Source organism: Lissotriton vulgaris, chromosome 9 (genome assembly GCF_964263255.1).
Source record: "Lissotriton vulgaris chromosome 9, aLisVul1.2, whole genome shotgun sequence".
Taxonomy (NCBI): domain Eukaryota; kingdom Metazoa; phylum Chordata; class Amphibia; order Caudata; family Salamandridae; genus Lissotriton; species Lissotriton vulgaris.
Window position 1 is genome coordinate 718,580,546 of NC_141697.1, and position 15,014 is coordinate 718,595,559.

Here is a 15,014-nt window from a genome sequence, read left to right on the forward strand (position 1 = left end):
ATAAGTGTCCCTCCGCAAACAGGTCACCCACGTGTGTCACCCCTGCGTCATGCCAGGGGTCAAGTAGGGTCGTCGTGAGTGTGCCCGAGCCTAGTGGTATGCCCAAGAGTGGAATCGTGGGGGCATAAGGTGTCCCGGGGGACGTGTATTTCAATGCCCTCCGCCAGGTTGTGATCGCCAGTTTGAGAAGTGGCGGGCGTTTCTAGGTAGATCCGAGCCAGGTAGGAGCAAGATGTGCACTCTCCCCCTAGCATGGTCGTCCTTTGATATATTAATTTCATGAAGATTGCGGCCTGCCACCCAGTAAGCCAGCCATTGTAGCGGACATGCATAATTATACGCCCTGAAGTCCGGTAAGCCCATGCCTCCGGAGTTGGAGGGGAGCTGCAACTTGGCCAGACCTATGCGCCTGCGGCCATGTCCCCACACCAGTTCTGTAAGTAGGGAGTCGAGGGTTTTAAATGTCGCCGCTGGGATCTGGAACGGCAGATTGGTGAAGTAGTAGATAAGACAGGGGAGCATCACCATTTTGGATATTGCCACTCTGCCAGGTATGGAGAGCGGCAATGTTAGCCAAAACTGAATTTGTGATTTCAGCGTTCTAATGGCCCTCCCCAGGTTGCCGTCTATCATCAAGCTCGCCTCTCTGTATACTTGTATCCCAAGGTATCGGAATGTAGTGTCCGCCATCTGGAACTCATGAGGGGCAAAAGGCAGGGGGGCCGACTCGCCCGCAGCTGCAAAGGTGAACCCGTAGGACTTAGACTCGCTGATGGTGAGGCCAGAGATTTCTCTAAAATCCTCGAAAACCTGGGAAACTGGGCGCAGATCGCCCCTCAGGTCCCGGAGATATAATATGATATCATCCGCGTACGCAGACACAATGCGGTCCGTACCATGCCGCTGGATGCCATAACGAGGGGCCATCAGCCTAAGTCTACAGAGCAACGGCTCGAGGGCAAGGACGAAGAGGAGAGGGGTGAGCGGGCAGCCCTGTCTGGTGCCTCTGGCTATGGCCATGGGGCCTGAGATTTGATTGGAGGTGCGTACCCTGGCCGTGGGGATGGTGTACAGCAATCTAACCCAAGCGAGGAATTCGGGAGGTATCCCGAATTTCGACAGGGTGGCAAACATATAGTCCCACCTCAAGGAATCAAAAGCCTGTTTCAAGTCCAGAGAAATGCATCCTTCGGAGCCCGTGTCTATATTGTCTCCGAGCATGAGCTGGGCCAAGCGCCTAAGGTTCATGGCCGTATTACGGCCCGTCACAAAGCTGCATTGGTCCGAGTGGACCAGCTGAGGTACGTATTGCACGAGCCTCGACGCCAGCACCTTGCTCAATATTTTAGAATCAGTATTGAGAAGGGACAGGGGTCTGTAATCGGCCATCTGCAGCCCATCTTTGGCCGGTTTCAAGAGGGACGTGATCAGTGCTTGCATGGATGATTGCGGTAGAGAGGTTGTACGTAGGGCTTCCAGATAAACAGTGTGCAGCCGTGGGGCCAGGAGGTCCATGTATGTGGCGTAGAATTCCGCCTGTAGGCCATCCGTTCCAGGGGCCTTACCCTTCGGAAGGGCTCTTATCGCCTGCCTGGTTTCCGCCACTGAGATAGCACGCTTCAAGTCCTTGTGCTGATCGGCGGTAAGTTGCGGGAGGTCCAGATCCTCCAAGAAGGCCACAAGTGCGGGTTCTGACAGGGGCTGTGGGGGACCATATAGCGTGGTGTAATAGTCCTTAAACGCCGTATTGATCCCTATTTGGGTGGTAGCCGGCCGGCCAGATTGGTCCAAGACCCTCAGAATGGGTTGGCTAATCGGGGAGTCCCGTAGGATGCGGGCGAGCAGGGGACCGGCTCGGTCAGCTTGCGTATGCTGTATGTTTGTGTATTCCCTGTAGTCTATAACCCGCAGTTCTTCCAGTAGCTCGGCGTGCCTAATGTGTGCCTCTTGCAGTGGTGTAAAGGGAGCATTGGTGCCCGCTGCCTCGTTCTCTAGGGATGCAAGTGAACGCTCCACCTCCTTTAGTTGGCTGATCACCTCCCGCTTCCTTCCCACCCTAATAGTCATAGCAGCCCCCCTAAGACAGACTTTGAAAGTGTCCCATTCTATCTGCCGGGAGCTGGCCGTGCCCGCGTTGGTGGAGAAGTAGGTATCTATAGTGTTGGACAGTGAGGACCGGAAGACCGAGTCCTCGAGGAGATCAGGGATCAATCGCCAAGTCGGAATGGGAGCCAGCCTCCTACCCCACTGCCATGTAATTTCCACGGGGTTATGGTCAGATAGTGTTTTCCCCATGTGTTGGGTCTGGACGATCAGTGCTGTAAGGGAGCAGGAGCAGAAAACATGATCGATTCTGGTGTGAAGCTGGTGGGGAGGGGAGAAAAAGGTGTATTCCCTTTCCATAGGGTGTATGCTATGCCACGCATCTGCCAAATCCCAGCCCTCAGCCTAACTCGCAAGCGCATCAGCCTGTTTCCTGCTCTCGGTAGCCTGTAAGGGGGGATGTGATCTATCTAGCAAAACATCAAGTACAGCATTGAAATCACCCCCGATAATCCAGCGAAGTTCAGCCCAATCCGCAAGCACCCCGTTGACAGTGAGCAAAAAGTCCGACTGATTCGTATTAGGTGAGTACAGACATCCAATGACAACCGCCTCCCCATCTAGCAGTCCCCGTACAAATACATAGCGACCCTCTTGATCAATCCGTTGCTCCAGCAGTTGGAAGGGAAGAGAGCCACGGATCCAAATTGCCGCCCCCCTTGAGAATGCAGAGTATGAGGTAGCATAGAGCTGCCCTCTCCATTTCTTCCGCAATTTCACCGCTTCAGCAGCGTTCAAATGTGTCTCTTGCAGGCAAGCAATCTGTGTCCCCCTTCGGTTGAGTTGTGCAAGGATTCTATGTCGTTTATGCACCGACCCCATGCCACGCACATTCCAGGTGCACAACTGGTAATTGTTAAGAGGTCCCATTCCCATCCGTGTGGTGCGGCAATGTGAAACAATTGGGTGACCCCACATGTCTTGCTGTGCTAAAAAATGAGTGTCTCGCAACCAAGTAAACCCTGAACAAAAAGGTCCCTGAGCCAACATACCCAGGAGCCAAACCATGGCGCCCAACGTGGGCACAGAACAGTCAAGTACGTGTGCATACCGGGGGTGGAAGGCCTCCGTCGATTGGCACTGAACTGTCTACGTGGGCATGGTAGCCCACAATACAATGGGCCCCTGCACACACAACCCACCATATGTGAAGGAGGGAAGTAGTCCTACGTTACCACCTGGAGAGGAGTAATCATGTCGTGGTTCAGAACTCTTCTGCCATCTGGGCAGTGATCTTCGGGAAGAGCTGCAAGCTATCAACTGAACCAGTCACCTCAGTGTGGGTGTCAGTGGTGACGGCGAGTCTGTCTCCGGTTGCTCCGGCGTCATGGGCGGCCAGTGCCTCCTCCATTAGACGCTGATGCGGGGATGATGACGTTCGGCCTGCTGCCTGGCGTCCGGGTGAATGCGTCGTCGCCGATGTTCCGCGGGGTGATTGATGTCCGGGCCGTGAGTGTCGTTCCGTCGGTCTGGCGAGTCCCTGCAGGCGTCACTGTGGTGGTCTGTGAATGGGTCCTGTGATGCCGGCGGGGGTCAGGGTGACCTCCATCCATTCCGCCGCCTCCTCAGGCGAGTCGAAAAAGTGGGACCTGTTATGTAGGATTTTGAGCCGAGCAGGGAACAAAAGTGCATATTTCATGTTCCGGTCCCGCAATTTGCGTTTCACCCCCATGAAGTTGGACCTGGCCCGCTGCGTCCCTTCCTTGGCCACGAAAGGAGCTAAAAGCAGAAGTGGAAGGAGTGCGAGTGGCCGAAAGGCCGAAGGACTTGGTTGTAGCCCGGGAGTCCTTAAAACCCTCCAACGCACCGTCTACCTTGTCAACAAAAAGGCAAGTGCCATCAAAGGCCATGTCCATCAGAGTGTTCTGGACATCCCCGGAAAGCCAGTCCTCAGCCAGGCGTGGCGTCGTACAGCCATTGTCGCGGAAATCGCCCTACCCAACGAGTCGGCGTAGTCAAGGCCACAACGAATCGTGAACTTGGCTGCGTCTCTCCCCTCAGCAATAGCTTGGGAGAGCACCGCCCGGGCCTCCTCCGGACACTGAAGCAGCACCTGTGCAACAGTGTCCCACACAGAATGGGAATAACGGCCCAAGAGGCATGCGGTGGGGCGGGGCTAAAGCAAAAGAAAATGTGACCATGAGGTTGAACATAGGTCCCTGCAGCAGACATCTTCATGCACTGAGCCACCAGACTCTGCATACACACATATCTCCCGTCCCCTCCCCCCTCCCCCTCTCTCCTCCCCTCCCCCTCCTCTCCTCTCCTCTCCTCTCTCCCCTCCCCTCCTCTCCCCCCTCCTCCCACACCTGGACTGAACAATTATTCCATAACGGACGGAGTTTGGAAAATATGGTATGGAACTTTCGTTCCTTGAAAGTACATAGTATTGAGGCATTAACTATTTTAGAGACATCTTAAGTCACCTTAACCAAGGTAGAAAAGAAACAGATTTATGTTTGGATGATAAAATGTATGGCTTTGTACAATCAGTACATGATACACACCTACACGCTCATGGCAGGGTGCCACACTATGGTAGCTACAACTACCAGTGTTTTATTATAAATCAGAATATTCTCAGTCTGAGTAAGAAAGTCAATCATTTAGGAACCAAACATGGTCACAATTAATCTATTCTCATGTTTTAACTTGAAAAGCCCATACACTGGACCAATGATTAAACTAATTGACTGGTGGGATCATAATTGTATAATCTGTCCCTGGAGAAGGAGTTAATGGAGGTAGAATCAGATCTGGTGCATACAGAGTACAGGTGTGTAGCTTTCTTATGCCATATGACAGCAATCAATATAAAATAACTGTGTTTAGACCAAAGTAGAAAATATACAGCATACGAAAACATAAAAAGTGCAAGGGAAAAAGTAATTCTGTCACCCATTCCAGATAAAGAAATGCAAATGGGAAACCATATACTTTATACATATTTTTTCAGTCTCTGTAAAAGGGTCTCGTGTTTCAGTATTGAGCTCCTAGCCTGGAGTTACCATGGTGAGTGAAACAAGATCAACTACCCCAAAACTGCACAGTCTTTAGGAACCATGGAGCACAACTCAATAATTCAAAGACCTGCAGATGGTGTGGCTGAACCTGAGCCACATTTCCGAACAAGTTGACTGAAATGCAAGCAAAGGCTATGCCTAGGAAAGAAAGAATTCATTTTCAAAAGGGAAAGACAAAACACTGCTTGCAACAGGGCATCAACTCTCCTGGCTCAGATATTATTAAACGTATAGCAGTCTACTCAATTCAGGCAAAAATGTAATGCCAAGTCGTTTGGACAAGCATCTTTGGGTTTACAAACAAATGAACGCCCGACCAATGCACCAAAAACGTAATTCATTACGACTCTGAAGGCTGCTGCACACAGCCCTTCCTAACTGGAGGGTAACAAAGTAACATTGCCCGTGATTATTCAAACAACATTTTCACCCTTTCGTCATATCTGAACCAAGGCAAAATCAACAAGTAAAATCGGAGCATATGCATATACACGATATGCTTCAGCAATTCAAGAACGTTTTTATGTATGAGGCAGTGCCATTTTAAACCTGACTGTTAACCTGATAGTCATCTTACAGATTTTTACCGATACAGTACATGCTGTTAGTGGCAGGTCAAAATTGTGAAATTAATGAACCAATGCAAAAGTGGTAGCTATTTCATAGAAGGCGTGCTGTTTGCATCAGACTTCCAAACTTGATCTCTCACCAGTTCAAAAAGCTACGGCACAGCTCACTCAAATATTACAGCTTTTCCAGACATAGATTATGAAATTTAAAAACACCCGGGGGCTAGATTGCAAACCAGATTAGAAATTTTTTTTTTTTTTAAACCAAGCCCCGATGACCGCAAGTGTCCAGGATATTTTCAGTAATCACAGCAACGAGAAAGATCAGCAACCAATATAAATACCAATATTTGGATCCTACCTGAAGCTGCTTAATGAGTTTGGGAATCTGTTTGCAGTTCAATTTCTGGCAGGCCTGCTTGTAGGCACCAATAATCTCATCCACCGTCACATTTTGAGCTGTACATAACAAAAACAATAGATTACGCACCGTTTCAAGATTACTGGGAAGAAAATGTCACCTACATGTAACAAAGTGCTCCAGTGTTGGCATCTATATTATACCCGCATGCTTAGTAATATTTACTGCTGACAGACTGAGAATACTTTTAAATGTAAGCACTACTTACAGATTACCTTTCATAGCCCATCAACCTCAACTTTGGTTGGACTCTTTCCTATTAAGCCAATAAATGGAAGGGTCATAAAAACACCACCCCACAGTGTAGTCAAATTCCTAATCGTGCAGACAGTGTGCATTATGGGTCAATAACAGCCTCTTCAGGGAGGATCACACGAATCTGACAATAGCAAAGCTTTAGAAGTGTAGTTTACACGTTAGGTTTCTCTTCAGTACTGGGTCAGTCATTGATTCACATGATATGAAAGAGTAACCACCTATGTATTTACCTCGGAAGAAAGGACAGCGAAGGTTCATATCACTGGAATAAATTCCCCTGACAACCTACATAAATTTGTCATGTAGTAATGCTCCACAACTGCGCACCAAAATCAACAGAATGCTTGCTACATACTCCCCAGGATAAAGCTATGGGTGCAGAAGGTTATGAATGCCTTGTGGTTCACATCTGATTAAAGTGTGCTGTAATTCTGCCTGATGATAATCTGCTAATATTATGGTAACTTTTTTTTTTAAATCGTTTTTATTTTTTAAAGACTAGTAATATATCTCATGAAAGTGTACTGATAGACAATATCCTCACATTAAACATAATATCATATCCTCATTACATTGTAGTTCCACGCAAACTGTGCAATGCATCTGAATGTACAATCATGAGGACGTGCATTACAGGGAGAACAATGACATCCAACCCGCAGAAATAAAAAAATATTAGAAGAAAGTATGTCACATCAAAAATACTTATTATAATACTGTCTAATGATAAAGCGGAGAGTCAGTTTATGGCATGTGAAACACAGCTACGAACCCAAGAGTGACCGAAAAGAAAGAATCATGAAAATTCCAGAGGCACCCCACATACCAATTCTAAGGACAATGAAGCACAGAAGATCCGAACATTAACACACCGGCCACATTTCATCCCAGATCATTGGGAAAAATGAAATAAGTGGGGAATGGCATTAATGTGGCATGGTGGTGCCCCAAAGTGCCTACGCACCGGATTAAGGTAGTTGAATTAATGGGACAGATTATCGAATATTCTGTCCCCTTCACCCTAGGTAGCAATGTTGAGTGCCACAGACAAGACTATTTGTATCCATGGCATTGACCCTTGCCTAAAGGCACGTAGCCATGCCATAGATGCAAAGAAGGGCACCTAAGATTGATCACTGGTTACAAGACACAACATATTGTAGAGATCCAATTGAGATATACTCTGTAGACGTGTACATCGGGGCTCGACAAATAATTTCTTGTAGTCTACTCCAGTCTTTCAACATTATTCTAACAACTTAATACAATTGATAATTCTTTACCTAGACAAGGTTTACCTTTACACTAGAGAAAAAAACAAACAAATACCATGTCTAAAAGATTAAAGTTTTGGGGTTTTTCAATGTAAGAGGGAAGGTTTTCTTGAGAGTATGCAAGCTTTTTTGTTGTTCTTGAATGAATGGGTATATAAGAAAACATTAAACCATACTCATAAACAAGCATCTGCAATGCAATAGGTCTCGCATTTACGCGAGTTTGAGCTATTAGCCTTTGAAACGACAATGCCTTTTATTTGTGTTTTGGTTTTTAGAACATAAATAAAAGGCATTGTCATTTACACTGCCAATAGCTTCAACTCTCACAAATGTGAGACCTATTGTCTTCCAAATGCTTTAAGACATCACTGAGTTGCCCCCTTCGGTCTCTCATGGCCCCTGAACAGCTCCCAGTTTGCTACGAGTTAAACAAACAAGCTGGTGGTCACAACTGCGCATGAGAAACTCTCATGCATTACACATGCTGTGGTCTTGCCCAGAGCTGTCCTCCTACTGCTCGCTGGTGGGGGATACCCTCAAAGAGGTCACTGGGAGGGACCTGATGTTTGATGCCGCGGTTGGAATACTACACTGGTTCCCCCACACTCCCAGAAACAAGCTCTCTAGTAAATTTATCGACCTGGGGCTCCTGCTGGCAAAACGGGAGATCACTAGGCATTGGAAGGCACGAGTTGGTCTGACGGGCACTAAATGGCGCAACGAATTTCTGAAATGGACTGCTGGGGAGAGCACCCTTAGATACCAATTGGCGAGGCGGCAGCGCAACGAGAAGGCGTTAGAGGCAGCACAGGAATGGGAAACATTGGTGCAGGCCCTGCGCGATTACAGCACTTCCAGCGACTCAGATAGTGATGAGGAGGTACAAACTCCAGCCCAGTAACCTTATTTCACCACGTTCTTCCTTCACGACAGGGTAGGTTCCCTACCACAAGCTCTTGACACACACACGACACCAATGGCGGGGTGGGCGGGAGGGGGGTTGATAGAGGCAGGAGAGACCATGAGGTACTCTTTCATCACTATAGAAGATGTTACTATATTATCCGATTGACACTAGGTCCTCTGGGGGGGTTGGTTTTGGGGGGAGGGGAGGGGTATTTTCATACAGTTATTTAGAAAAGCAGACGAAGATCTACAGTTCTCCTGGCTGATATTGGGTGACTGTCCGACCATTCTGCATGGGATCACCGTAAGCGCCGCCCAGCCTCCGGGATGTGGGCTGAACGGCTGTGTAAACCGAATACCCCTTACTGGGGTCCCTTTATTCCCATTGTCACTGTTTTTACAACCTGATACCAGCATGTAACTTGAACTAATTCCTGCAATAAAAATACATTAACAAAAAAAAAAAAAGAGAAACTCTCATGCACTAAGAGAAACTCGTTAAAGAAAATAGTGCTCACAAACTAAAGAAGACGTACCGTGTAACAACCAAAGTAAAAGTGTCAGCCCTCAGGGAGGTTACAAGTGTACACAAGGCGGTACTAAGGAGAGACTAACAAGACTAATAATTAATCAGCAGCTAGCATTTACGAAGGGCAATGACAAAAACAAATGACAAATATGGACGGGGAGTGGCCAGAGCTTCAAGTACATACTCCAATACAGCATGGCTCGCAGAGCATGCGCTGCCCAAGCTCGACCTAAAAACAAGCATTTGCTATGCAATTGATCTCGCATTCACGCGAATTTGTGCTATTGCCATTGTAAATGACAATGCCTTTTTATTTATTTTTTGGGTTTTAAAAACATAAATAAAGGCATTGTCATTTACAATACCAATAGCTTAAACTCTCGCAAAAGCGAGGCCTTTTGCATTGCAATACAGGGTTTTCGACCGCTTGTTAGATTGTAAATATCAGAGGAAGAGGCTGCCTGCAAAGTCTTCAAAGTAGTGATAAATAGTGCAATGAAGGTGTGCAAGTGTTGTAAATTACACAGACACAAAGTGTGAAGCGAGAGTTGCATATGATCAGAGCTATAAACACTAACAAATCGCCCCAACAACTTTCGCACTGTGATTACACTGTTGCGGCTCAGGATGAAAAGCGGGAGGGTGGTTATTTCCTGCCCTCTCTGTAATTTGAGCGTGCAGTGTGGCATTGCGTAATGTCATTGCTATCTTTGGCCTTATAAACACTCCAGCTGTAGTAGGGCCCTGGCTTCACCTCCCGGTGCAGGCCGGGCTGTGCTTTATGGTACACATGGAGGGAAAGAAGAATGTTCTCAGCTGCAGCTCTGGTTTCTCGCAGTGTCCCTGCTATTACTAGTGAGCGAGAGGTGGTGGTGGTGGTGGCGGTGGCATTGGTGGTTTATGTATTTATTTATAAAGTTTTGTATAGTGCGAACAAGACCCAGATGGGTATCAGAGCGCTTCACAATTTGGATGGTCAGAGGTACAAAAGGGGGAAGAAAAAACAACACAAGGAAAAAAGAAACGTCATTTGGGAATGAATGCAAGGATCAATGAAGAGGGGTTATCAAAAAAACACATTTGGATAATATAAAAGTGTGCTTGAAGAAGAACAAACATAACTAATGATAGTATAACCAAAATATTCTGGGCTACACACATGCTAGACTCCTAACATAGTAAATCCAAGGGTGGTGAATGAGAGACGAATCATGGTCATTTAAGGCAAGAACTTGTTCATGAGGATTGTTTTCACTTCCTTTTTAGGTCTCGCCTGGCGTTGCAGCGCAAAGCGCTGCTCGCTGGGCGAGAGATTTTGTAGGAGAGTAGATTTGAGAAGGGGACTTGAAGCCCCGCCCCCATTTCCATTGGCTGGCGTCACCGTTTATGCTAAGCAGTGGCCAGCCATTGAAAAGGAGGTTTTTTTTGTGTGACGCCCTTTCGCCTTTTCGTCCGGCCGATCCGGACTGGTTCGTCTGCCTTGCGGCTGTAGAAAAGCACTTTCTTATGTTTATGGGGGCATGTGCTTCTAATTAGTGTGAAGGAGCGCACTGCCCCGACCTCTCAAAGGAAAATAGTCTTGGTTTAGTCAAGATATTTTTCCTTTGAGAGGTCGGGGCAGTGCGCGCCTCCACGCTAAGTAGAAACACATGTCTTCATAAAGATACAACATCGATGCTTGTTTCAAGCTGGAAGCAGTGGAGAGGCACAGTTATGTTGAAGCTCTTCTGTGGCAAGACAGCAGGTAAGGCTCATGTGCGGGAATCTCCTGCCTGACAAGGGGGGCGGGGCTTTTTGTGTCTGCAGGAGTGGCACCTATCCTGGATCTTAAAGTGCCTCCTGACTGGCCGTGCCACTGGCATGTACTTCCTCTTACCTACTCCCAGTTCTGCCAGCTGTTGCACACAGACCCACTGGCGATGACAGCTCAGCCACCGTATTATGTCACCTCTGCTGCAGACTCCTGTCACTGCACCCGCTAGCCGCCTTTATCTGCTCACTTTATTACCCTTTCACTGCTGCCCTATATTCCATTAATCGCTGCCCATTTCTTGTGTGCCGCTGACATTTATTGCTTGTGCCATATGGTTTAGCATTGTGTTACTGTCACCAACCCGTGCTTTCTCTACTTAACCGCCACTAAAAGTCTGTGGGTTCTTTTGCTCGCCATCCCCTGTTTCGTGGTTTGGCCATGCACTGCTGATCCCAAGCACGGACACTGGCCGTGATACTACCTCTCCTATTGACTGCCCTCCTAACCAAAGATTACAGCTGCTCCATACAGTTATATTTGCACAGTTGCATTACTGGTTGGCCTCTCTGTAATGAGATTAGGTATTTATTAGTGCTTGGATGTAAGAGGGCAGTCAGCCCACAGAGAGCCACAAATGCAGAATGCTACATTAACAAATAAACTTGCACACACAAGCCATCCTATAGCCAATAAAGATGAGAACAGTCTTGCCTTGTTTGTAGTTTTTCTGTCCCTCGAAGTATTCGTGGTCTTGCAACTCGAGAAATGTTTTATGCAGGTTAATAACGTTACATATTCTTATTTAGACTTTCCTATTTCATTTTAAGTTTGCTATTGGGAAGCTCTATTGCTATGGGGTTTTTGGAGCGCTGTAGTAAAGGGAATACATATTGTATTTTGACACTGTAGCATAACTTCACCGACATGAAAGCAAGAGGGTGTATATTGTTATCAAGGATAAAGCGAAAAGGACATTGTATGTTCAGTGTGGTCATCTTTCTTACAAAGTTAAATAATTGCTCTTGATCAATATATGCTCATTGTAAGTAAGGGCATCAGTGGAGTTGCAGTTCTTCCTTAGAATAGTTACTCAAATGTTCAACTGAAAACTCAATAACGGTTAATATTTACAAAAGAGCGATCTTTGGTTCAGGTAGGTTAACTACTCGTGTTTGAAAAGTTGGAGACCTATTCTTAATGTGGGGACAATATATTAAGATACAGATTCTAAAAGTGTCATGATGGGCTTGTGTCCTCTTACAATGTAAACAAGCATTTGCAATGCAGTAGGTCTCGCATTTACGCGAGTTTGAGCTATTGACATGGCAAATAATGCCTTTTATTTTTGTTTTCGTTTTTTAACCCATAAATAAAAGGCAGTCATTTACAATGCCAATAGCTTAAGCTCGTGTAAATGCAACACCTATTGCATTGCAAATGCTTGTTGAAAGAAGCTGTTGATTATATTCTGCGGACTTCCGGTCGGAGAGAGTTCCAAATCTTCGGGCAGAACCTGAGAAAGCTCTGTATTTCATAGTATTTTTATGGAAAAACTGTGGTTTCAAGAGGAAGGAGTTTGCACTTCTTGATGGTCTGCCCCCTCCAGATAGTTCTAGCTTTTGCGCCAAGTAACAAGGGGTATTGTGATGGAGGGCTTTGGGAGTCATGCAGGCAATCTTTAGTTGTATTCTAGCTTCAAATGGCAACCAATTTAGGGATTTTAGGGATGGGGAAATGTGATAATTTATCCTTGTACCCGTAATCAGTCAGGCTGCGGCAATTAAGGAAGCTCTTAGGAGGTGCCAGGGTATATTTGGGGAGGACACATCGCTTAGCACTGGTTGTGATATTGGTGGTGGTGGTGGTGGTGGTGGTGGTGGTGGTGGTGGTGGCGGTGGCGGTGGCGGTGGTATTGGTGGTGGTATTGGTGGTGGAGGTACTGGTGGTATTGGTACTGATGGTTCTGGTACTGGTAGTATTGGTGGTGGTACTGGTGGTATTGGTGGTGGTGGGAGTACTGGTGGTATTACTGGTGGTGGTGGTGTTGGTTGTATATGTGGTACTGGTGGTAGAGGTATTGGTAATGGTGGTGGTACTGGGTCGTGGTAGTGATGGTGGTGGTAGTACTGGTGATGGTGGTACTGGTGGCGGTGGTACTGGTGGTATTGGTGGTGGTACTGGTACTGGTGGTGGTGGTGGTGGTACTGGTGGTGGAGGTGCTAGTGGTACTCTTGGTTGTGGGGGTACTCATGGAGGTGGTGGTGGTACTGGTGGTACTGGTTGTGGTGGTACTGGTACTAGTGGTATTGGTATCAGGGGTGGTATTGGTACTGATGGTGGTAGTGGTGTGTGCTTCTTCAAGGCAGTGTATAATATGTCAGACACACTCGAGCAATTATGAACTCTATTCAGTGCGGTGGTGCCTTAGACGCTTGTTACACGTCGCTTATCTGTAGCATATAATAGGAAACAGCTACAAACGGCTACATAATGCACTACTGAATGGAACCCTATGTGGGCAGAGTATGTTTTTCTTCTCCTGTCGAATGCCGGAGTCAAAGGACAAAAAGAAGCATGAAGTTTAAGAAGTTATTTAAGCGATAGCTGCTCCTTGTCTGCAAGAATTTCCAGTACCCTTTTTCTTGGTTTTTGCTCTGCCAGGTTTAATTCATTATTGAACATAAGCGTTTAATGTGCTGCTCACGTTATCATTGTCTTTATTCGTCTCAATCAAACATGCCTTAATAGTGGTGTAGACACATTACTGTTGGCATGTAAGAGTAAACTACTAGCAGGTTAGGCCTCGTGATCAGGAGAGGGAGTTTTAAGAGGCTAAACGTTGTGATTTAGCACCAGTTGTGCTCTGGTCGTGTGTGCTGCTGCCTGCGTTTAATACAACGTGACGGAAAGACGTGGAAGGGCTGTGATGGCAACATTCTTCAGGCTACTTCGACATTTTATGGAGGGAAAAACTATTCCGTTTTAGGCTTCTGGGAGAATACAGAAATAAGATGGTTTGCCGCATCCTCCTACCCCTTGACGTCCTTGCGAGACAACTGCAAGCGCTACTTCCTGCCTTCAAAAGTACGGACGCCGAATCTGGACAGCATTGGATCTGCGTCCTTCACAATGACTACAAGATGCACAATTGTGTACAGTCCACCCCCCGGAAGTTTTTGCGACGCTTTAAAGAGACACAAGTGCTGAAGCCAGAACAGTGGAAGGGTGCGCTAACTTTGTTATGAAAGAGGAAACTATCACACCCGGCCTCTCACTTTTACTTCTGAAATCATTAGTGCAAAACCACAGCACCTCACACGTCCAAACTGTTGACGAGTAAAACTGGTTTCCCTTACTCGCATGAACAAGACTTGCCGGTCACCCAGCATGAGCTCAGTCTGTTTTTAGTTGGAAAAATAAATTCATTGTAAAGAAAACAAGAAAATTTCAACCGGTTTTTGCTTTCTTATATTAGGTGACCTGTTCCGATTTGAAACGCCTGTATACATTTAAACGTTTTAAACCTCTGTAAGCACGTACATACATTAGTCATGAAAGAAAATAGTGCTCACAAACGCCAAACGTGTAACACCGCAAGTAAAAGATCCAGTCCTGATTGGCGGTCACAAAAGGAGACAAGGCGGTAACAAGGAGGGGCTAAGAAGCCTCATATTGAATCGGAAGCCAGCGTTTACCAAAGCCAATGCCAGCAGGCAATGAAAAATATGGGCAGAGAGTGGGGCAAGGCTTTCACAACACTTCCATATCTAACTTTACTACAGCATGCCTCACAGAGCGAGCAGTGCATGCGCTGCAACACTAGTCTCGACCGAATGTAGAACTTTAAGGCCAAATTTTAAATAGGTTTCAAAGTTAGTCCGTTCTTAAAAAAACACTGAATGACTCCAATGGAAAATGCTTGTACTACAGGTAATTTACTTGCTAAAATATAGCAGTAAAGCAGTTTAACACCTATGCATTTGTTTCAATAGTGCAGAAAAACTATTGGATCTTGTTAACGCACAGCAGCTGATCTGACGGTAAAAAATCAAGTCAAATATTTAAAAAAACACTCCTGGATTATGGGTCTGAAAAACAGAAAAAGGCCCTTCGGTTGCCTCCTGTACAGTTATAGGAGTTACATTCGAACATGATCGTTACCACCTTGTAATAAT

General features: G+C 46.4%; 1 protein-coding gene across 1 annotated transcript in view; it reads right to left on the reverse strand.

Annotated features, from left to right (window-relative positions):
- The window catches only part of PPP1R37 (protein phosphatase 1 regulatory subunit 37), a 682,383-nt gene that overhangs the window by 566,901 nt on the left and 100,468 nt on the right, over positions 1-15,014 (reverse strand). Inside the window, exon 2 of the mRNA XM_086938453.1 lies at positions 6,057-6,154. Coding sequence (XP_086794579.1) covers positions 6,057-6,154 — 98 coding nt within the window. The remainder of the gene's footprint in view (positions 1-6,056; positions 6,155-15,014) is intronic.